The sequence below is a fragment of the Scleropages formosus genome, chromosome 20 (assembly GCF_900964775.1).
Source record: "Scleropages formosus chromosome 20, fSclFor1.1, whole genome shotgun sequence".
NCBI classification, from domain to species: domain Eukaryota; kingdom Metazoa; phylum Chordata; class Actinopteri; order Osteoglossiformes; family Osteoglossidae; genus Scleropages; species Scleropages formosus.
The window spans coordinates 1,078,985-1,102,893 of NC_041825.1; the positions used below are offsets into that span (position 1 = coordinate 1,078,985).

At 46.0% G+C, this 23,909-nt stretch overlaps 1 protein-coding gene across 8 annotated transcripts; it reads right to left on the bottom strand.

Moving 5' to 3' along the window:
• Positions 1-1,327: 1,327 nt before the first annotated feature.
• On the bottom strand, positions 1,328-23,909 carry LOC108919247 (mucin-5AC-like). Of its 8 annotated transcripts, none has more exons than XM_029246710.1 (21): positions 23,629-23,909; positions 10,776-10,940; positions 10,463-10,636; positions 10,113-10,271; positions 9,810-9,968; positions 9,224-9,373; positions 8,920-9,078; positions 8,316-8,465; positions 8,010-8,171; positions 7,740-7,907; positions 7,440-7,604; positions 6,950-7,063; positions 6,637-6,746; positions 5,931-5,989; positions 5,650-5,789; positions 5,125-5,262; positions 3,974-4,016; positions 3,714-3,751; positions 3,352-3,442; positions 3,057-3,249; positions 1,328-2,578 (listed from the first exon to the last, which is right to left on the bottom strand). In XM_029246710.1, exons 1-21 carry the CDS (start codon positions 23,693-23,695, stop codon positions 2,456-2,458), a joined length of 2,727 nt encoding a protein of 908 aa, XP_029102543.1. In that variant the 5' UTR covers positions 23,696-23,909; the 3' UTR covers positions 1,328-2,455. The 8 variants fall into 8 exon arrangements, with proteins under 8 accessions (XP_029102543.1, XP_029102544.1, XP_029102545.1 ...); XM_029246711.1 differs by having other exon boundaries at positions 10,463-10,594; positions 23,629-23,908; XM_029246712.1 differs by lacking the exon at positions 9,224-9,373.

A 23,909-nucleotide genomic window follows, 5' to 3' on the forward strand; every position in this document is an offset into this window, starting at 1 on the left:
TTCAATCTGTCCGCTGCACCCACTGAAACATTAATGCTCTAGTTATATTAGAGCCTCAGGCTTAACAGGTGTAACACCTCACTTAAGAAAATCATAACGCCACAAATTTTTCATCCTCCCGTTGACACACACAGAGAGAGAGAGAGAGAGAGAGAGAGAGAGAGAGAGAGAGAGCGCATCTCGGCACCAGATGTTCGACAGTTTTCAAGTCTTTTTGTGGTCACTAGGTTGCGGTCGTTCGGTCTCGGAGGCTTGCTGCTCCGTCCTCGCGGTTTTGGACGCGTGCCTGGTGTGTTGTGGACTTCAGGCCTTGGCCCAGGGTTCTCCAAAAAGCCTCTCGCTGCTCTGCCTCAACGGCAAGGTCCGTTTCATCCAAGTCGTTAACGTAATTGCTGGACCGGTCCCTTCGCTCGTCGGTGACGTCTTTCTTCGCCTGTTGCGTGATCATCGGACTCCTGTCGGCGATTCCACCGTAACTTTGTTTCCCGCCCCGATCGCGGCCTTACGTGGGGTTGCGCCGAATGGCGCCGTGAACTCGATCATTGATCTCGTGAGACAGGAAAAGATGGACATCTGCATATTCTTTGGACTTACCTGTACCAGTCGCACACCTCCAATGCCGTGCGTGACGACTGACGTCAAGGAGGTACCTGTAACACGGCACCACTGTACTGCTGTCAGCGGATTCATCTGGAATCCGTCTTCAGCACCACGATACGAAATAGTTATTCATACCTGTCAAACTGCAACTGACCTCAAACCCGTGACTTTGTGCTCCTTTAAACGAAATACATCGACATTCTGTGAGCAACATAACAAAGGGGGCAGCAGGTTACATAGTCATTGAAGCTGCTACCTTGTCCTTGAAGGAACTAGGTTCAAATCCCACCTCCTCCTGTGGTATCCCTGAGCAAGGTATGTACCCTGAAATGGTAAAGCTCAGCTGAATCTATATAAATGGGTAAAAGCTTCTTAGAAAAATACACACATTCTCTGAACCACTTGTCACATTCAGGATGGCAGGGAACCGGAGCCTACCCGGCAACACAGGGCGTAAGGCCGGAGGGGGAGGGGACACACCCAGGACGGGACGCCAATCTGTCTCAAGGCACCCCAAGCGGGACTCGAACCCCAGACCCACCGGAGAGCAGGACCCGGTCCAACCCACTGCGCCACCGCACCCCCCTTCTTAGAAAAATAGCATTAATGGAATAAATACAAGTAAAAGTTTCATGCCCTTTACAGTTACCACTTTCAACATTACCATATACATATATATCCAATAGATACACAATCACACATTACAAAATGTTTTTATTTTACCTCTGCATGCTATCTGAATCAACGCAACTCACATTTCTATAACATTTTATTTATTTAATCCAATACACTGGAAAAAGTATGTGCATGAATGTACAAGTACCTGCAGCATCTCAAGTACAGCTGGTCCCCGGCTTATGAACTAAGAAACCTTTCATCCATTTAAACTGTTCTGAGAAGTGTTTAGTATTTATTTTTTTATAAAAAGAGCTGATAAGTAAGAGACCAATTTATTAACCTGAAGATTCAACTACATATATTCACTTTAAGTTCAAAGTGGTTAATAAAATGGACAAAAAAAAAAAGTTTGGCGCACAAAAAACACACAACATTCTCATTATTTGACCCTGTGGAAATGTACAGGACAGAACATATATACATACATACATACTTTCATAGAGACTTCCTGAATTATTTAATCCTAAAAAAAAAAAAAAAATCTATTCATTTCACTGGGTTCCAGCCCATTTTGTCCAAAAATATCTGTTTATTGCTTTGTGGATATATAAAAAAACTGAATATACATTCATAAATAAAAATATATACTATATAACAATTATTCAGTAGAGCTCTTACAGAGCCATGTAAGTTGTCATTTTCTGTTCTGTTGCTTTACTGCCTAAAATTGCCATCATATTAATAGAATTATTACTTTCAATCACAAATTAACAATGAAATCATTAGAAATCAGAAGAAAAAAACAATAATGAATGAACAAATGCAGTGAAATTTCATTAATTTGTACGTGCTCTTAGAAATGATGCAAAAACGCTTAAAAAAAAAAAAAAAACCCAAGAGGGAAATCCATTCCCGGTGGGTGTGAGAGCGGGAGGGGGCACCGCGGGACATCAAGTTAAAAATGCCAAACAGAGGCGACCCTGGATTCCTGCAGCAAACACTCATTATTAAAAATGTGTCATATTTTTAAAATATTTACAAAGATCCTCCACTTGGTAAATTCGAAACGTTACCCAACGAGGCCGTGTTTCAACATCCATTTGCTGATACGAGACCCTGCGCAATCTGTCCTTCGAAGCCTGGTGCAGCTTCACATGCTGGACGCGTTTGGCATTCGGGTCGACTGTGTGCGAATGAGGAGCTCGTACCATCATACGCGTTTGTCCGCATGATGGGACTACTTTTCACCTTCATCGGGCACAAAATAGGGATTCTCCCGGCCTTGAACAAGGTAGGAGTAGCGGCTGGGATTCTTATTCCTGAAGGTCTTCAGCTCATCGTCCCCGATATCATAAAATCCCTACGGACAAAAGATGGACTTTAGTTCAGCAAAACTGCACAGATACGAGAGCTGGAAAGGGGACGTTAGCGGACGAGTTGACTTGTCACAAAACGAGTCTTCATTCATTCGTTCACTCACTCCATTCATTCACTCATCCGTTCATGAAAATACACACTCGCAGGGGTCGAGCGGGTGTCCGGGAAGCACAGCACACAGAGCAGCGTACACCCTGGCCAGGGCTTTGCCCACCGCAAATGATTTTTAAGGTTCAGATGTGCTCTGAACAGTTTATTCTCATGACCTTGGGGGGTAAAGCTGGATGTCATATGTTCACATTATACTGCGCTGGTTCCTTGAATGGCTTCGCTAGAAGAAGAGACCTTTATTTGAACCTTTTTGTTTTACTCCAAAGATACCGAAGAAACGCAGCAGCAGGTGAGAAAGCGAGAGTGAAAGAGGAGCAGCGGCGGACGGAGGCGCGCCGGCCATTCCTTACCGCGCCGTTTCCCGGGTGCTCCTTGGCCAGCGTCAACCGGGCGTTCCCGTTCTCCCTCATTTCCATCTCCGACGGGTCCCAGCGGCTGCTGGCAGTGGCCCGCGGGATCTTTGGCACGGTTCGCCTGGGCAGCGGCTCAACGGGCTCATTGGCGGCGTAAGGACTGCTGTAGCCCTGGTTCTTCTGCCGCGTCCTGAAAAGCAACCGGTTGCAGCGTTACAGCCCATCCATCACACAGTCGTGTGTGTGCGCGAGCGCGTGTGTGTGTGTGGTGGGGGCAATCATGGGCTCTCACCTGCAGCAGCAGCAGGCGAGCAGGGCAATGGTGGCGATGAGCAGTAACCCTCCCAGCACGCAGGAGATGACTACTACGGCCAGCAGGGCAGCTGCAGATGGAATGGAGACGAAACACATCTCAGTACATGTGAACACACACACGCGCACACACACACTTTTCCCTTCAGTAACATGCCCTCCAAGCCCAAGACACATAGGGGGCCCTGCTGGGTGACTTTGCTTTGGCTCTTCTGTCCAGATCACTCTACTCCAGCATCTGCTCATTCTATACAACATCTTAACATCTTGGGCTCCCTCTGAACACGTTCAATGTTCAATAGTGTTTCGGAAGGAATGGCCGGAAGAGACGAGCCAACTTACAGTCATTGCAGTTGAATCCAGCGTAACCAAACGGGCACCTGAAAGAGAAAACCCTTCAGCGGGGGACACTAGAGCCTCGATATCACACTGGATTTTCCGCCCGTTACTGCGGTAACCGCGGCCACATGTGTCCGTATGGACTCAGGCCCAGCACACAAAGTGTACCATCGTGATACATAGAGCAGTTACACCTCAGGAACACATGGGGGGGGGGGGGGCATTTTCCAAAATGTATCGCACACGACACGGTAGCTACTTACGGAACACACTTTCCGTCCTGCGCTTTCTCGCCGCTGGGACAAGCTGTGGACGAGAAGAGCACAGGACATGACGGGCGCTCGAAAACCAGCCAGAAGGACCAGATGGGTCTTTACTGTACTTTCCTACTTTATACTCTGCTGTACAATACATGAAAGTACAAAACAACCAACCAGGATTTTCAGACCTATATTAGAAGATAACACCATTTTATTAACCGATTATAAAAATCTTATTCGTATTCAGTTACCATTGATAATGGCACTAGTCTCGTTTTTTAACTTAGCAATCATAAGGGAGAGCAGAGATATTTTTTAATAAAAAAGCAATACTATGGGTAACCCCCCCCCCCCCGCCAAAAAAAAAAAAAAAACTACCGCACCAGTGTAAGGGAGTGACACATATAGAAGAAATAATTAATTCAAAGTAAAGGTTAATAAAAACAACTTCAGATCCTCAGTTTTGGTGCCAGTGGGGGGGTCCCTGTCTGAACTTGGCAGGAGAAGTGCGCCCTGGCAGGACCGCACTGATCCAAAGGAGCCTTTTGTTTGCTCCTCTCCCCCCGATGCAAATCCTCCCATTCAACGGCAGGAAATAGCCGTTTTCTCCCCGTATCCACAGAAACGGCCAGGTCACCAAAAAGCACCGTGACCCAGTAAATAAGCAAGGGATTGTGGGTAAGCCAAGGCCGTAGGGGACTACCGTTGAAGCGGAGCCACAGTTGACCTCACTCTTGCTTTACTGCCCCCCCCCGAAATATGAAACCGCTCCCTCCTTCAGGTGTGAACATTAAGCCGTTGACGACACCCAAATTATCCCGTGATGGGTCTTGCATCACTTTGTTTAATTGCTTGGCAGGAACTCGAGGAGAAAGGGGCCATAAAGAGTCTTTAATCTAAAACTCCGTAACTTTGGAATTTTTACTGCCGCTATTTCAAGAAAGGCCTTTGCACAACGGTCCCACGGCAGCGTCGCACCCAGGAATCCGTTGCGCAATCCCCAGGTTTAGGCTGCAATCGTGTAATTATTACTCAAGAGTGGATCACGATAAAGACGACCGTATCCGCCCCATACGCGCGGTCAGAGCAACACCTTCCACCACGAACTCCACAGAACAGAGCCATTCGAGTTTATAACAAAGAAAGGAAATTACCGGTGCAGCTGATGGAAGAGAACTCGTCGGGCACATATTCGGGGTTACATGTGCAGGACACAATGCCGTCTTCACTGAAGGAGCACTGCGCTGTCATGAGGTCACATGGACTTGGATTGAGGCTGCACGGGTCCTTCGCTATAGTGAAACAAGGAGCACCAGTTCGAAACGGGTTCATCACCAGTGATCTGGAGCATTTCTACTTCTAACACGGTATTAATAGACAACGAGAGCCCACAATGCAGCACTGAACATCCAAAAACGTCACCGAATCCATAGAGCAAGTATAATAGTGACAGTGACTGCTATGTCGCCATGTGCGAAGAGAGCGCCGTAAAAATAAATTGAATTTATTATAAAAATTTTTTCAACAAATTCAATTCAACTGAGACTTTACTGGTTTTAACTCAGTAACGCTTTGCTTATGGCGCTTTGCCCTTCCGAGTAGATAGCGGCTCATTTTTACGGTTTAACCAAATGTCATTCAGATGATTTGTCCTCCTGGCAAATAATAATAATCCTTACTGGTGAAGTTTGCGCCTTTCAGGAGCTCGCAGTTCTCACACGTGTTTATAGCTGTAGTTATGGCGTCGCTCAGTATGGTCTCGGTGACGGCAGAGCTCCGCTCAAATAAATTCTCCACAGTTGCAACAACACTTCCTCGTCTAAGGGCAAAGCAACACAGTCAAGGAAGATGTTTTCAGCCAGAAATTCCCGTGAATTTTTCATGGTTCTGTAATAATCAAGTTAACGGTCAACAGCTTTAACTGGGTTTGATCAATAAGAGAGGGGACAGTGATGCTCACGTGAGCTGCAGGACGATGGAGCGCAAATATCCCGGCTGGTTCCGAAGAGCATTTCTCAACTAGGAATAAGGAGAAGAACACGGGTTCAATCCATCAGCTCCTTGCACCTTAATGCCCCGCTGAGCACAAGAGCGTTATTTAAGCACAGATACACAGCATACATATTCTCTCAGATTTTCTTTTATTGCAATGCCAGAAAATAGCTGTATGAATTAAAAAAAAAGTTTATACTTATCTACAACTGCAAAAAATGCCCCCACATGCCACGAGAAACATTAAGGAAAACACATTTAGCAAATGTGCCCTGGAAGGGTTGGCAGCCCCTGGCACTTGGACCCTGAAAACTTTTTTTCTCTCCCACCTTCTTCTGGACTGGGAGTTATTGTTTTCCTCTCCTCAGCTGCCACACTCAAATAAGGTTCTTATGTATTACTGCCGTCTCCGTTACCGTCTTTCTGCGTCTATGGCCGTGCGTTCCCTTTCTGAGAAGGACGCACTAAAAATAAAAGGAATTGAATTGAACTGAACTGAACTGAGAACACAGGTGATCAGTCAAACTAGCGGTCCTTGAAAATTTGCCACACCTTAGTTTCATTATAGCCTGATGATTTGGCAGGGAAAACATGGGAAAAAAGCTCATTATACATGCAGGTGGAGACACCAGTGAAATACAGTCTTTCAACAGATGATATGTTAAGTGTCTTACTGTTTGTGAGATCATTGCGGAGGTCTCTGCAAACACTTTTGATGCTGTGTTAGTCATCTCCGAAGTAAAATTCAACGCTGTGAGCCGAAGAGCTCCGGGAAAGACCTTAACTGGAAAATGAAGGAAGCGCACGCACACACACACACACACACACACACACGGAGAAAGGGTTGGACACTCTCTATATTTCGATACAACAGCCACGGCCAAAATGTTGTAAATGTTTCTTTGTTTGCGGTACTCCTTCAGAACCCATTAACAGCTCACCTTATCCAAGGACAACAACTGTTGCGAAAGCTGGGTAAACTCATACCTGGTACACAGCTGCCCCCGGAAAAGAAGGTCCCAGGGCGGCACTGGCAGGTGAAGTTTGCGTAGAGCTCCACGCAGAAACTTCCAGGTGGACACGACTTTGGCGTGCAGAGCCCTGACATGAAGTGAGAAGAACACACCCTACATGAAATGTCCACATCCGCTGAGTTTAAACTGAGAACACACGATAGGGACAACTCTCCCAGTATCAGACACTCCGGCGCCAAAATGACCCCTACAGTACTGCACCCCACCTCCAGCTGTAATACCCTTGAGCAAGGTACTTACACTAAATTGTGCCAGTAAAACTACCCAGCTGTATAAATGAGTAAATAATAGTAAGTAGCCTAACGTCGTAAGTATTTATTTAGCTGACGCTTTTCATGCAGAAAAGCGTCAGTTAAATGAATGAACATAAAGACATTTGTATTAAAAGCCATGCAGTTGTACTGCTGAAGACCCCACGGTGACGGTGCCTGAACCACACACACCTGTAGGCACTGTTGTGGAGATGACAGTGGAATGGGGTTCCGTTTGGCTCGTGGTGTTGGGACGAACGGTGCCGGAGGCGTTGGACTGGGTGGCTGCAGTCTCGCTGAGTGCCGGTGCGGTAACAGACGTTGTGTTTCCTGTCGTGACTGTGGTGCGATTAGCGTCTGAATGTTAAAAGCCACAGATAAAAGGTCAAATGTTAAAAGGGATGTCAACACCAGAGATATGCCGTTGACATCAAAATGCGACATTTCCGAGACGGAGCGTCACATGACGAGGTGAACACAAAGGACAAATACCTGGAGGAGGCTGTGTGGGGGTAACTGTGCCGTTACTGTTTGGTTCTGCGGTGCTGTTTGGATGGACCGTGCTGGAAGTGTTGGATTCCGGGGCAGGCGTGGTCTGGTTCGCTCCAGACCCAGTCGTCAAAGTTTCGTTTCCCGCGTTGGCCGTCGTACGAGTGCCACCTGAATGTTGGAAACGACAAAGAAAATAATGTATAAAAAACATTTACCAAATTATTTTCTGCTTTCCAGCCCTTCTACACTGAGTACAGGATGTCACAGTACCTGGTGAAGGTGTTGTGGAGCTGGAGTTGCTAGAGTTGCTGGTCAAGGTAGTGGTTGGTAGGGTTGGGGTTGTGTCGTTTGGGTCAGTTGTGCTGGAGATGTTGGATCCTTCAGTGGCCAGACTTTCGTTGATGCTTGGCACTGTGGTGAAAGTTACGTTTTCTGAAGGGAAAAAAACAATAATTTGCTGATTAACAAATTGCACACAGCAATATTCTTTCATAAGCATATGAGTAGTCGTATGCTTTAAAACAATGTATTCAGTAAATTCAAACGTTAAAATCTAAATGTTGACTTGTAGTATACCGTATGGTGTTGTGGAGTTGGAGTTGCTGGTCAAGGTAGTGGTTGGTAGGGTTGGGGTTGTGTCGTTTGGGTCAGTTGTGCTGGAGATGTTGGGCTCGTTAGTGGCCAGACTTTCGTTGATGCTTGACACTGTGGTGAAAGTTACATTTTCTGAAGGGAAAAAAGAATAATTTGCTCATTAAGAAACTGTACACAGCAATATTCATTCAGGGGTTACTAGTCATATGTATTTAAATACAGATGCTCCTCAACTTACAATAGTTCGACTTTAGATTTTTAGACTTTGCGATGGTGAGCTGGCAATAGACACTGAGCAGAAACCGTACTTTGAACTTTAAAATTTAGATTTTTTCTCGGACATGTGATATGCGGTGCGATACTCTCTCACGATGCTGGGCAGCGGCAGTAAACCCGCAATGGCCATCGCATGTATGCTAGGCTATGATGTTCAGTAGGTTAGGTGTATTCAAAGCATTTTCGACTTACAATAGTTTCAACTTATGTTGGGTCTCGCGGACCGTTACCACATCGTAAGTCGGGGACCTCCTGTAATGTATTCACGACACTGCAAACACTACAGTAAAAATGTTGACTTGTACTATACCGTGTGGTGTTGTGGAGTTGGAGTTGCTAGAGTTGCTGGTCAAGGTAGTAGTTGGTAGGGTTGGGGTTGTGTCGTTTGGGTGAGTCGTGCTGGAGATGTTGGGCTCGTTAGTGGCCAGACTTTCGTTGATGCTTGACACTGTGGTGAAAGTTACGTTTTCTGAAGGGAAAAAAAACAATAATTTGCTGATTAACAAATTGCACACAGCAATATTCTTTCATAAGCATATGAGTAGTCATATGCTTTAAAATAATGTATTCAGTAAATTCAAACATTAAAATCTAAATGTTGACTTGTAGTATACCGTATGGTGTTGTGGAGCTGGAGTTGCTGGTCAAGGTAGTGGTTGGTAGGGTTGGGGTTGTGTCGTTTGGGTCAGTTGTGCTGGAGATGTTGGGCTCATTAGTGGCCAGACTTTCGTTGATGCTTGGCACTGTGGTGAAAGTTACATTTTCTGAAGGGAAAAAATAATAATTTGCTCATTAAGAAACTGTACACAGCAATATTCATTCAAGGGTTACTAGTCATATGTATTTAAATACAGATGCTCCTCAACTTACAATAGTTCGACTTTAGATTTTTAGACTTTGCGATGGTGAGCTGGCGATACACATTCAGTAGAAACTGTACTTCGAATTTTGAATTTCGATCTTTTCCCGGGCAAGTGATATGCGGTGCGATACTCTCTCACGATGCTGGGCAGTGGTGGCAAGCCCGTAATTGCCATCGCACGTACGCTAGGTTATCATGTTCGGTAGGATAGGTGTCTTAAAAGCACTTTCAGCTTACGCTGGATCTCGTGGAATGTGACCCCATCGTAAGTCGGGGACCACCTGTAATGTATTCAGGAAATTCCAACATAAAATTGTAAATGTTGACTTGTAGTATACCGTATGGTGTTGTGGAGCTGGAGTTGCTAGAGTTGCTGGTCAAGGTAGTGGTTGGTAGGGTTGGGGTTGTGTCGTTTGGGTCAGTTGTGCTGGAGATGTTGGATCCTTCAGTGGCCAGACTTTCGTTGATGCTTGGCACTGTGGTGAAAGTTACGTTTTCTGAAGGGAAAAAAACAATAATTTGCTGATTAACAAATTGCACACAGCAATATTCTTTCATAAGCATATGAGTAGTCATATGCTTTAAAATAATGTATTCAGTAAATTCAAACATTAAAATCTAAATGTTGACTTGTAGTATACCGTATGGTGCTGTGGAGCTGGAGTTGCTAGAGTTGCTAGTCAAGGTAGTGGTTGGTAGGGTTGGGGTTGTGTCGTTTGGGTCAGTTGTGCTGGAGATGTTGGGCTCGTTAGTGGCCAGACTTTCGTTGATGCTTGGCACTGTGGTGAAAGTTACATTTTCTGAAGGGAAAAAATAATAATTTGCTCATTGACAAATTGCACACAGCAATATTCTTTCCGGGGTGACTGGTCATATATTTTAAAATAATGTGTTCACGAAATTCAAACAGTGCAATCAGCATGTTGGTTTGTAGTGTACTGTGTCCGAACACACTCACTTGGGAAACGGTGCTATCGCAACACACACCCACCTGCTGCATTCGTTGAGTCAGACTTTATTGTGTCTGGGCTGGCAGCAGTTGTTGGTTTTTTTGTGCCTGTGTCATCTGGATGGAAAGTGCTAGAAATATTTGATTCTGGGGCTGCTGTGGTCTGGTTCATTGCTAGTGTGGTGGAGGAAAAATCATTTCCTGAGGGAGATGTGCCTTGATTGTCATGTAAAAGGTTAAAATTGTAAATATTAAAAAGGGGGTAAAAATTGTGTGAAAAACCAATGGACAGATTTGTCGTTTCCATCTCAACTGTGTCTTGAGCGGAAGTTCACTCATTTATTTTGTCACTCACCTGTGTGGTTGCTTGTGGACTGAGGCGTGGTACTGGGTGTCACAGTAGAGTCGGGTTCTGCCGATATATTTGGATGCGTTGTGTCATTTGGATGGATCGTAGTGGTGTTGGTCAAAGTCTCGTTCATATATGAAGTCACTGCGGAGAAGTCATTTCCTGTTGTACCTGCGGTGAGATTGATGTAGGAGTGTTACATTTTGTTAGGAGGACATCCGGCAGCAGGGGCCAGGGATCAAGCGGGACCTTCACGTGCAGAAGAAAACATCTTCACCGTGCGCCCTTGGACCTGATGCCCATCTAACTGCAGACGAGCAGAGGACTATAAGGTGCTGGAAGGGAGGGAGGAAGGGAGGAGGGTCGCTGGGAGACTGTATGTTAATGAACATCTGTCCATTTCAGTTGGAATTGATTTTAGTTCATCTTGCAAGTTGTCACAGAAGGCAAGAGGCCTGTATTTTATGTTTATTTGGTTTGGTTCATTCCTGAGTGCCCTGGCACCTCTGTCCCTGCCATCTGGCCACCCCGCCATTAATAGCCAGCATGTCTGACAAAACAGAACAAAAAGGATGAGTTGCGCATCGCAAACATACGGGGCAGAGACCGTGGATTTTAAAAATGACAAAACTCTGTAGTGCAGCGATATTAAACACTGTAACAGATGTGATGTAATGCGGTGAGAATTACGGTCAATAAAATTTAAATCAAGACTTGACAAGCGAACAGGAACCTCCATGGGCAAATAACGAAAGTGACCTGAAAATAGTGAAAATAACTGGAACATTACAAGCACAAATGACATAAGAGAAGAGACAACTGGTACTGCAGCATGTAGAGCTGCTGCCTTTGGACCCAAACGTCACAGGTTTGAATCCCACCTCCCATTGTAATACCCCCGAACAAGGTACTTACCTTAAATCACTCCAGTAAAATTACCCAGCCGTATAATTGGGTAAATAGTTGTAAGTAGATTAACGCTGTAATTTGCTTTCAAGAAAAGTGTCAGAGAAACGTAAGGAAGGGTACAGTCAGCAGTTTTAATAATGATCCTGTAAGTATTTCGCCGTCTTTCACTTACAGCCTGACACTCGGCTCCACACACACACCATTTACCTCGTTTGCACAGCAGGGTACTCTTACCACAGAAACTCAAGGCACCGAGGTAAGTACAAACCAGGGATGTTCACAGCGCAGGGGTACTGTATTGTCAGCTACTCTGCTGCTCCTGTTTGCACTTTATATCGTTGCAGTGTCTTTAAGAAGTACTTAGTATAAAGGTGGGTAAACCATTGTGTAAATAAATTAGCTCTCTAACAGAGTCCATAGTGTAGCGCTGAGACAATATGTTTATTAAGCTCTTTGGCTGAATTTGCAGAAGGGCCCCTCCCAGCCTGGCCCTTATCACGGGGACAGCTGGTACAGCTCCGAAACCTCTGGAACACGGCCCTGGACAAAGGGCCTTCATGCCCAGCTTCAGCTCCAGATAAGACTGCTTTGCGTCACCCAGGGCGGCATGGAGACCCAGGCTACACATCCAGACAGGATCCTCTCCCAGAAAAAAACACATATGTATGTGGAAACTTGGGCTAAAACTGGGTTTTTTTCCAAGGTGGAAATACAGGCTAATCTTTCGGTTGAACGCACGCATACAGTCACAGTGTCTGCGCTCGGGGGTGGAGAGAGCACTTTGAAGAGCATGGTATTTAAGGCTCTGCACAAAGTACGTAGCACATGGTGGACACATGCAATTAAAGGGTCAGTAATAAACCAGAAACTAGACATTAAGACCAGAGCCTATCTGTGCAACAGCCACATCCTCCACACTATGAACTACGGGCTGCGAAACACGGAATGGAACGTCACCTGAAGGCAAAGGTCCTTGTTGGCTCTACCCAACAGAAAAAAGCAAGAGAGACAGAATTTGTAACGTAAACACAATGAACCACACTGGACACCCAGAAATAAGGAGAAGAATCTGGAATTAGAGCTGTTGTGAAAACAATGTATGAGAAGGTCACAAAACGAGAATGCAAGACAACATATGGACAATGAGGGTCATTAACTGGTATCTCGGGGACATCTCAAGAAGACGAGAAAGGAGACCCCTACGATGGGAAGAGCGTCTTATCAAAGTCTTGGAATACAGCGGATAAGAGCCGCTCAAGATAGGAGCTATGGATCTCTGCTGTCTGTGGCCTTGGAGACACCAAACCGAAAGCACAGCTCCACCAAGGGATCAGGACACGTGGAGGTCAAGAAAACAAGCTGACTGAAATAACTCAGCAAAGTGATCTTTTCGTTCAAGGCAAGAATACCTGAAGCGGAGGAAAAAATAAAAAAAAAAAAAAAAAAACCACCTTCCTAAGAATAAATTACTGAACAATAAGCACAAATAAATAAGCATTTTGGGTCACACTGTCAGATGAAGACACTGCGCACACCGAGACTCCGTTATCAGAGCAGGCTGTGGAATTCCTTGTGGCTCAACCCCAAAGGCCACTGAATCAGAAACTGGATACCCAACTGATAACTGATAACCGGCACCCCTCCCACGCAAAGCCCCCTCCTCCCCATTAACTGGGGGGGGGGGGGGGAGAGAAATCCCTGCAGCACAGAAAAAGGCATTATCCCAGTTTGTGGGGGTTCGACCGCCACTCAATGAGCATCTGTCTCGAACCTACAGATGGTCACAGGCCCACAAAGGACAGAGGTTGGAGATGTGGGTCGTGTTTCACGTTCTGCGCAAGCAGATCGGAGGCATTGGGGTTTTGCGGAAGCTGCGGTTACGCGTATCGCTCGTGGCGGAGAGGCAAACAGTGGCCATTGTTCGGTCTATATGGCAAATATTTATACTCTTGACAGTACATAAAAAGTACGTCCCAGACATGCTGTCCTCGGACAGAAACTTACCAAACTTTGGGCGCTGTGACTCAATGGCTTTATCGCCCGGTAACCAAATATGAGACGCTACAAAGAAAAATTTGCCAGCACCTACCGTATGAAAACTTGTTGCAACATTTTCCCTTGAATAAGCCCGTTAACAGAAGGGCTCGCACACAGGCACAACTTTCCCGAGAAGATCTGAATAAAAATATGTCAAATGTGACACTGGCTACAGGCAGAGAAAGACAGGAAGTTCTTCCTCAACTCGGCAGATGAGGAAACACCAACCTCTTAATTTAACAGCAAATCAGCAGTACGTTTTACAACACCTGGGGCAGGTGACCTTGTCTCCAAGGAACGCAAAAGTGACCTTTTTAAACGACTGCTAGAAACTCGTTCTTGAGAACACAGCACACCCCAGCAGACCCACTCCTCTACTTCAGCAAAGAAGAAGACAATGGGTGGGGCCACTTCCCGCCTGAGCGATCTTCCCAGGACATGAGATCTGACTTCAAATACTCCTCACCTCGACTTTTACCTTAAGAGACCCATGCAATGCCGAAAACTTTAAATAAGGAGGAAGGCAGAAGGAATCGCAGCAGAGCTGCTTCTACCAGCTCCTTGTGCACAAATCCAGCCCATCTTTAAGGCCGGAGTTTCCTTTGAGACCCTCGACAGTAAGTCTTCCTTATTCACCGAATGAATGCTGTCGTGATCTTTGGCCTAACCAGGAATTTGGTTCACTGTAATGTGAGATGGGGCCCTTCAGACCGAGGGCCCAGAGGAAAGGATCGAGGCGAGTTCACCTTAAAAGGAGAGTCTGCTCAATCCCTTCATGCCACTTTCCCCGTCCTCCTTTCAGTCACTGACACGCAGAAGCAGGAAAGGACAGCGAGTGCCGTCAAGTGGAACTGAATTCACAGTGACCGCTCACGTGCTCGAGGAGGGAGGGAACGGAAGCGGTTTAACACTGGCACCAGTCTTCGGTGCACGTCGTCGGATTGCCAACATGGGGAGAACACGCAAACTCCACGAACCCTACCCTGCCCTGCCCGACATTTGAAACGATGCCAAATCTGCGAGACACCGGCATGAGCCGCTCCAGAAATGGATGGGACTCCAATTCAAAAAAGACACCATGAGCTCTCTCTCGGTCCTCAGCCTCAGCTGCTCATCTTAGACCCAACCTGCTGAGGCCCTTAAAAGTACAGCCCAAAAGATCGGGACAAGCAAAATCACCCAAGACCAAGAGTCACCTGGCATCCGTTTTTAGTCTGAGTCCTTGCCCTGCCCATTCTGTTCAATGATATAGGGGCAGGTTTAGCAACAGCAGCGGGGTGGGGGGTGCGAGGTCACCAGGATATGCCGTCAACAACCAGGAAGAGCGTTTTATTTGGACTTTTACAGTGTTTGCTCTACTTATCCCTCCTGCACTCACGCTGTGCCTTCAGACTTCCAGCTTGCAAACTGTTTCCCAAGGCAACAGCCATAAGGCCTGTTGTTGGGCCCTATACGGGCTCTATGGCTGTAACAGCGGTCTGCATGGATCCAGCAGTGGAACGCGGCCGAGTTCTGCCGTTTCCGTCTACAGATACAGACAGAGCATAGGAAGATTTTTTTAGGACTCTAGTGGACATTGGAGCTCAGTAGAGGAAAACGGCAACTCTAACTGTAAACAATTATATCGAGGCATATTACTCATGTGAAGGGAAGAGAACTTTTTGTGGCTGGAGCAGGAACACGGCGCTGAGTAACGCTGACCAGCTCCTCTGTCACAGAATGTAGCTTCCTATTCAAACTCCCTCGCTGGGTCACCAAGGCCCGTGGGGAGAACACCGAACCGGCGCTCCACACCTCCTCCCCCCACACACACACGCACACAGAACATGTCTCACAGCGGAGCCGCCCAGGCCCTTAACCGTGCAAGTCCTAACAGGATCGCAGGTGTCACTGTCACAGGTGTGTTTTCCTGAGTGGGAATCGCCTTGAACGACAGCCAACTACACGGAGGAGAAAAAAATTCTTTACTCTCCCCCTTCGCCTCCTTATTTATCGCTTCGTTGCTGTCACACACAGTCCGTTTGCTCCGTTGCACCAGAGAAGATTTATACCTTGAGTCCAGGAACAAACAGGTTCTTCAAACTCCATTGTGTCCTGCAGGCGGGACTTGAGTCAACATGTGGACAGATCCATTCAGGCACTTCACAGCAAACCGTAAACTGTACACCAGCGTTCAGTCTCAGTTTCAGGGTAATAACTGTCACACCCATTGGCGCTGGATCCCGTTCAGGACCAAGGCGCCGCCGTCGCCGCCGCCGCCGCCACTGCCGCACTTCGGGAACCAACGTTCGTCACTTAAACAGCCAGAGGTGCTCTGATAAGTGTGAACACTTTGTCATTTAACAGTTAATGTATGTTAAGAAACGGCAGCATTTAGACATTTTTGCAGGGCTGTAATTTATATTTAGAAACACAGGAGTGATTTACGACATAGAGAAGCGTCAGAAACCGAAATTCAGCTGAGTCACACTAATAAAGACTGACTTTGAAAGTTCACCTGGAAAAAAATATGTCCTCAGTATGAAAGAAAACGACCTTCAGAAATAATTATTGACAAAATGTCCTCATGTAATAACCAGTCGGTAGTGGTTAGAGCCGCTGAATTCAGATCCTAAGGTCGCGGGTTCGAATCTCACCTACTGCTTACACGAAATTGCTCCAGGAAAATCACCCAGCTGTACACACACACACACACACACACACACACACTTTCTGAACCGCTTGTCCCCTACGGGGTCGCGGGGAACCGGAGCCTAACCCGGTAACACAGGGCATAAGGCCAGAGGGGACACACCCAGGACGGGACGCCAGTCCATTGCAAGGCACCCCAAGCAGGACTCGAACCCCAGACCCACCGGGAAGCAGGACCGTGGTCCAACCCACTGCGCCACCGCACCACCATTCACCCAGCTGCATAAATGGGTAAATAGCTGTACGCAGTTTAACGTTGCAAGTCACTTTGGAGAGAAGTGTCAAATTAAAGAGTACATGTAAATTAAATATACTTTCACCAGGCCAGTGCTGAGATGTGTAAGGCCTCGACCTCTACACCCCCTGTGCCTCGTCCAATGAAAGATCCCTGGTGGCAACAGAGGCAAGGGATCGATGACCACTTGAGCAGCACAGAAGCAGCTCAAAAAAACAAACATTTTACCCTAAATGAGTAGCTTTCACAAGTCCTGTAGGGGGAAAGCAGCCAGTGGGACTTGGAGACCCGCAACTTCTCTCTCCTGCAGCTGCCTTAAGACATTCATTCCTTCTCATCTCATCTCATTCTGCCCTGGCTTCTCTGCCACACTTGCATCTGAACAGTCATTCCTTTGGCAATTACATGACGGTGCTAATTGTAATTTCTTTTTTTGTTGCTGTTAAAATAAAAAAAAAACTGAAAATTAAATTTGATTATATAAGGAAGTATATCTCCGGTTCCCCGCGACCCCGTATGGGACAAGCGGTTCAGAAAATGTGTGTGTGTATATAAGGAAGTGCAAAAACACAAAAGACAAAAGACAGAGTAACACAGGGACACTAAGACATCTGAATTTATTTGCCTCTTTTAACTCTCAACTACCTGATTTCAACGTGTAACCACCAGCACTGCCACTTCAAGTCCTCCTGAGAACGAGCAAAAAAGGTTTTTTGGATATACAGCCACCCTTCTACTTAAGTAAATTTGATTTAAGTAAATCCAGATTTACGTAAAAAATTCCTGAGATACACACGATTTACGGACAGTGTTTTTATTTTACGTAAATCATCTGAAATACATTAAGTGCAAGTCAGCATAACCAGACAAGGCAGGAAACTCCATCTTCCCAGTTCTTACGTGTTTTGAGTCGTGAACACATCACGTCCCGTTAGCATAGTGTTTTTTTCGGTTTTTTTTTTACCACTTCATTATTCACAGTTCCTGGCGGTGAACGTGCACTTGAAGGAAAACGAGAAGCGTCTCGCAAGCGTCCAGCAATCGATTTGCGGATGAAATTGAAAATAATAAGGAAGTATGAAGGTGGACAAAGATCACGGTCTATAACACGGCAACCAGGTTTAGTCGTATCGACTATAAATACGAAAGTGAAGGAGCTGCACGTATGAAGGAGCAGCGGAAGGAACAGCTAAAACAACAATAATAATGAAGAAATGTCAAGGTGCAATAACTGAGATGGAAAAATTATTAATGTTATAATGTTAAATGGTTGGGGAGAAGGGGAATCTGACATATGTAACTTTCAACCTACATAAAGAGTTGAAGAACAGTCTATTTGCGTAAGTCGAGGGGTCTCTGTATTCCTAAAACAGCTGGAATGCAGGAAGTTATCGAAGCTGCACCCCCCCCCAAAACCCAAAAATGGCGAAATTTAAAAGCAAAGATTGTCGTCTATCAGATGCATTAGCAGTCAACATTGTAGCATGGAAAGTTTGGGAGATACATGTAGAAAACATCCTCCGAGGGGAAAATTAATAGCTTGGTTTTACCACTGTATGTGTGTGTCTGTGTGCGCATACGTACATACGTATATAAGTGTTAATGGTAGCTCACATATTTTGAAATAAAAGGGAAAAAATTAAAGGATGACGCTGTTAGAGAATTAAGCTGTCGTACCGTACAGCCCCACGGAAAATAAAGCAGGACTCAAAGTCTCCTTGAGGTCAAAAGAGCTTCATGGGTTCACTTCCGTCAACCTGTTATGTCAGATTCAACCACTTCACGCTATAGTACAAACCTAAAACCTCGTTTTAGGTTTTTCCAATCAAAATTCGCTCATGGAGTCTGAAAAGAGAACTCTTGTATTCAGTCGCTACGTACAGTGAAAACCAAGTATTTGCAGCTTCCTGTACAGAGAGTACCGCATTTACAGTGTGCACGGTCAGAGGCTGGAAATGAAGAGCATCGCACCAACACAGGTAAAACAATGTGACACTTATAAGGTAAATGCTGGTTAAGTCACTCGGTACAGTACAACACACACACACACACACACACACACACACATTTTCAGAACCGCTTGTCCCACACGGGGTCACGGGGAACCGGAGCCTACCCGGCAACACAGGGCGTAAGGCCGGAGGGGGAGGGGACACACCCAGAACGGGACGCCAGTCCGTCGCAAGGCACCCCAAGCGGGACTCGAACCCCAGACCCACCAGAGAGCAGGACTGCGGTCCAACCCACTGCGCCACCGCACCCCCCAGTACAACACACTTATTTGCAAATTAGGGTTAAAGTAGAATTCTGAGCATCGTGCACAAAATAGGGTTTATACTGTGGAAGTGGTCAGCTTTGCACCCAGGTATCAGTCTTTAGTCTTCTTAAAGGATTCATACATTGTGGGAGGGGGTTGCTGCCACACTCCAGGGTTGCTATGGAAACGTGTCCTGCTTACTCAGGATTAGAGTGCATTCCTGAAATATTTGTCGCCAATCATGAAGTGCTGAGGTCCTGATTAAAGAACACGAGAAGATACGGGGGGCGAGAGGTTAATGTGTGCCGTGCCTCCGGGTTCGAGAGCAGTGCCAGGCCTCCCAAAACAGCCATTACCGAGGGATCGAGCCCTACTCGCGGGTAACGGACGCAGTCATATTTGGAAAGTAGACGGGCACGGCGGATTTTGTGTTTGTTTGGTAGTTAGTTGACTAGTTGCAAAGCGTTTCCATGGAAACGCCCTTAATGGGTGAGACAACTTAGTTTGTTAGTGTGATGTTTAAACATCGCTCAGTTAATGATCATTAATACCAAGTTCTACTTTTTTAATCCAGTTTGACTGAGCGTTTGGGATGTTGTGATCTTGTTGCCCAGGGCGACCGCTTCTGTACAAGCGGTGTGACGGGACCTGCGCTCTTCCTCTTTCACCGCAATTTCCTAATAGCGACCACCTTCTTACAATGTCGCCATGAGAGAAATAAAGGTTGCTCTACCAAATCAGGAGCACTGTATTCTTCTTTCCCCAATATGACTGATCACCCGTCAGACTTGAGTGAAACGACATCAGAACAGCATACTGCCCTTCGGTAAACTGGCTAAAGTCAGAAGTTAATTGTCGTCTTTGTGGAGCTTTGAAGAGGCAGAAAGTTCACTCCTGTTTCCTAAATTGTTGCTATAGTTCACTGAAAATCTCATCACATGCGATAGTTTCCATGAATGTTCATCACTTTATGGTTTAGTGTTAAGGTTACAGTTGAGGGTTTATGGTTTATTTATTGGTTGGGGATCATGTGTTCATACCAGTTAGGGTTAGAGTTAAGGTTACTCATGCGAGTGAGGGTTGAGGTTAGGGTTAGGTTAAGGTTCATGTGCTATCATTTATATACTTAATGAGAAATTAGTGTTTCCGTTTCCTTCTCTAACTCCGAACCCATACTGTACCAGCCGGCAAACTTATTTCCTTCTCGTAATCTCCTTCGCATCGCAGAGCATCGGCGTCACGCTACAGGAGCTCTGCAAACATACGCTTCTCATTGCTTACAAAGTGCTACTCCATAGGGACACACGAACCCCAACCCTAAACCCTCATCACATCCCTAACCCTAATCCGACGCCGGCTACAGTGGTCAGAACATTCAATGTTCTGCCCACCTGTTGATGACACTCCAGCCACACAAACTCAGTCCTCAGCTGTTACTTTTGTTGTAAGGGATCCGATTGCTTTCATTTGTTTCCCCAACACTGGCGATAAAGTCCCAAACTGCTGACCGAGCCACAGCGCTCACACACAAAGCAAGTCTAACTTGAAGAAAATATATGTGATGCCTGATCCAAGTTGAAATGTCAGCAAGGGGTCTGACTGCATGAGGGGCTCGTGGAAACGGGAAATTAAAAATGTGCAATCTTTTGCATTAACTAAAATTACCACAGATCATATTGTTATAAAGAGAGGAGCCGACTCGCTCATGATCAGCGTTGTTACAGCTGCCGCCCGCCGAGCGAAACTAGTCTTCCCGAGAGCACCTGCGATTCGTGGAAAGAGTGACGCAGCTGTGGCCATTTCAAAGTCCCCTGGAGCCGTGAAGTCTGGGAATACGGGTTCCAGCTCGAAGCAGGTAGGGAAGGTGTCGGGTGGCACACCGGTTAAGGGCACATCTGTGGGACTTCTGAGAAACATCATACCTTGAATTGCTTTCAGACATATAACCTGCTGAATAAATTGTTAAATAAAGAACTGAATGGTACGAGTCACTTTTGCTGCGGAGTTAAAGTGTAATTATGTTTACGCTGCGACACTTTCAGAGGAAAGTCATGGGGCTGTCAGTCACACTGCTGTTTATACAGGTCGTGTCTTCTGCTGCTCCAGTTCATTTCAACAAGTCCCGAATACAGGAGCGAAACAAACATCCCGCAGGAAATCGACGCGTCTCAACACACTCGCGTTGTTCTTAGAACATTTTGGTGGAGGATCTGAAAATGTGCCACTTCTGGGCACACAGACTCATTTCACATCTTTCTCTTAGAGCAGTTGCTCTCCGCCTTCCTGCTCTTTGTGTGAAATCTGGGCTCTTCATGCAGTTACTGAATGAGCACATGATTCAAACCTGTTAAATGAAACAAGCTGCAGGGGGGGGGGGCTCTGCATGTGTTTGCAATCCTACAGTAAGCCAGTATCCTACAGCACATTTTCATCTTTCCTGGAAGTTAAGTAAAAATTAACCAATTGCTTCCAAATCTCATTTGAATGAAACAGTCGCACGAGTTGTGAAATGTGAGGATGTCAAATTTAACCGGATTAATGACCTCTGTGTTACTGCAGGAGGAAAGAGAGCTTTGCTGATCTTTCCTATCACACGCCATCACAAAGCGTCATCCCCGAAAGTCGGCTCCTGTGCAGTGAAAAATCTTACATCATAAGGCATCATTTCGGCAACTCGGCGAAGCAGCAGCCCGGAAGACTCAGAACACATTTGCTCTTCTATTATAACCTCGGATGTGAGCAGAAAGGGAAGTTCCCCCTTCGCCCATTCAGCAGCACTATGTGGTTCACCGCCAACAAGTGAGGCCACATGGAAGATGAGGGAAGAACCGAGAAATTCTTGGAGAGAACACCACGCCACAGTTCTCATGCTGTACGTTTGCTTGTTCGAGTCCCACTTATGGGACCTACTGTGAGTGGATACAGTGAAAATACACAGCTATAAAAAAGGAGTAAATATAAATATAATTGAGTAACATTGGGGGGGCGCGGTGGTGCAGTGGGTTGGACCGGGTCCTGCTCTTCAGTGGGTCTGTGGTTCGAGTCCCGCTTGGGGTGCCTTGCGACAGACTGGCGTCCCGTCCTGGGTGTGTCCCCTCCCCCTCCGGCCTTACGCCCTGTGTTACCGGGTAGACTCCAGTTCCCCGTGACCCCCGTATGGGACAAACGGTTCTGAAAATGTGTGTGTGTGTGTGTGTGTGTGTGTGTGTGTGTGTGTATATGAGTAACATTGTACACCTACAACATAACATAGTTTCGCTCCAACTTTGTTACAATGTAACATTGTTTTTACATTGTAACAAAGTTGGAGCGAAACAATGTTTTAATATTTGAATAAAACAGTGTTACAATGTTTCAAAATAACAATGTTAGAATGTTTTAGCATAACAGTATTTCAATATTTGAAACATTGTAACAGTGTTTCAATACAACACTGTTATAACATTGTGATGCTGAAATATTATTACGCTGAAACATTGTAATATTGAAACATTGCACACTGTTTTACTCAGATATTATAAAATTGTCAGAGAGGTGTCAGTTAAATAGAGGACAACAGTGAAGGATCATAATAACACTGTATGGCAAACCTTGTAGAGCAGGAAAGAAGAAAAATAACACATCACACACACACCCACCCACCCACACACATCACACACACCGGAATGCGTAGGGTGCAGTGTTACAGGTTCGATACTTAAAACCTTAAAATGAGAGATGGGAGAGGTGTGTCCCTCCCGGTGTTCAAACAAGTCCAATTTCCCACCAGTATGTGTGAGGAACTCAACTGAGCGCTCACTTCTAGTATTCCTGGGCCTCCCAAGTGTGTTCAAGTGGAAAACTCAGCGGAGTTAATATTTACTTTGTTTCTTCACTGCGTGTGCTGTGCGAATGTAAAAAGTTTTACACATTAACTGTGGATGGACTTGGCTTTTGTGAGCGCAGAAGACAGTGTGATATGTGAGGAGCAGCTCAGTTCCTGTGAACAATGAATGTCCCTCCAGACAAAAGGAGGACAGATCTATATCTGAGCCATATATGAAATGACAATATGAAGTTGGTGGTGTGTCCCTGCAAACCTTCAGCCAACTTCCGCAACTCACAATCTTTGTAGAAACAAGATCTTCATCATGATCATCATCATCATCATCATCATCCGTCAAGTCTAGAACCCGATTCCCTATTCAGATCGATGCCATGCTGCATTAGAGAACCGAACAAAAGAGTTTTGTTTTCTAACAACTCAGCTCTTAAAATATAAACGATCGCCGTTTTCAATCACGACGTCGCGCATTAATAATTTTAATTAATAATCCGAGCGCTTTTCATCTCCTCTTCTGCTTCTCCAGTTCAAGAGACCTTTCAGTCTCAATCTCTACATGATTTAGTGTCAGCGAAGTGTGAAGAAACTTAGTTAGAAAGCTGTTCGGACCCCCGCGACCCCCTGCAGCCCCTTCGCATTTGATCGTCACCCAGTTTATGCAATAAGCGACTAAGGAGCTGTTGGTGCCTCCTCACGTGACCCGTTTCGTTTGCGACGACACTAACGAGTAAAAACAATAATAATTGACAGTTGACAGAACCGCCGCAAAACTTTGCGCTTCGTATAAATACCTGAAAATGTATTTAGGAAAAAAGAAAAATCAACGGACCGCTTAGAACAAGAGACAAGTTACACCACATTTTACCTTGCGTGCCAGTGCAGTGGTGGTAAGGAGGAGGGACCTTACCTGTCACCCCCTGTCCCGAAACGACCCCCAGCAGCGCGCAGAGCGCGCAGAGCGCGAGCCTCCGCATGATGATGTGAGCCGCGCCGCGCGCCAAATAACGGTCCTCGCCCGCGGGGGAACGCGCTCTCGCTCTCGCTCTCAGTACACGTGCGCGCGTCCGCAAGAGGTCAGTGCTCGTTCTCGTGCGGGGAAAGCGCGGATTCTCGGCCTCTCGGTAAAAGCGCTCGGCGCCGCTCCTTCTCTCGGCTCCAGGTGCGAGGCCCTCAGCGCAGGTGTGTGAG

Bases quoted from the DNA above. Each gene is read 5' to 3' on its own strand.
- LOC108919247 (XM_029246710.1), bottom strand. From the start codon at position 23,695: ATGCGGAGGCTCGCGCTCTGCGCGCTCTGCGCGCTGCTGGGGGTCGTT. The intron at 9,079-9,223 runs GTATACTACAAG...TTTTCCCTTCAG, and splicing joins CAGCTCCACAACACCATACG to AAAACGTAACTTTCACCACA. The intron at 5,790-5,930 runs GTGAGCATCACT...CTTTGCCCTTAG, and splicing joins TCCATCGTCCTGCAGCTCAC to ACGAGGAAGTGTTGTTGCAA.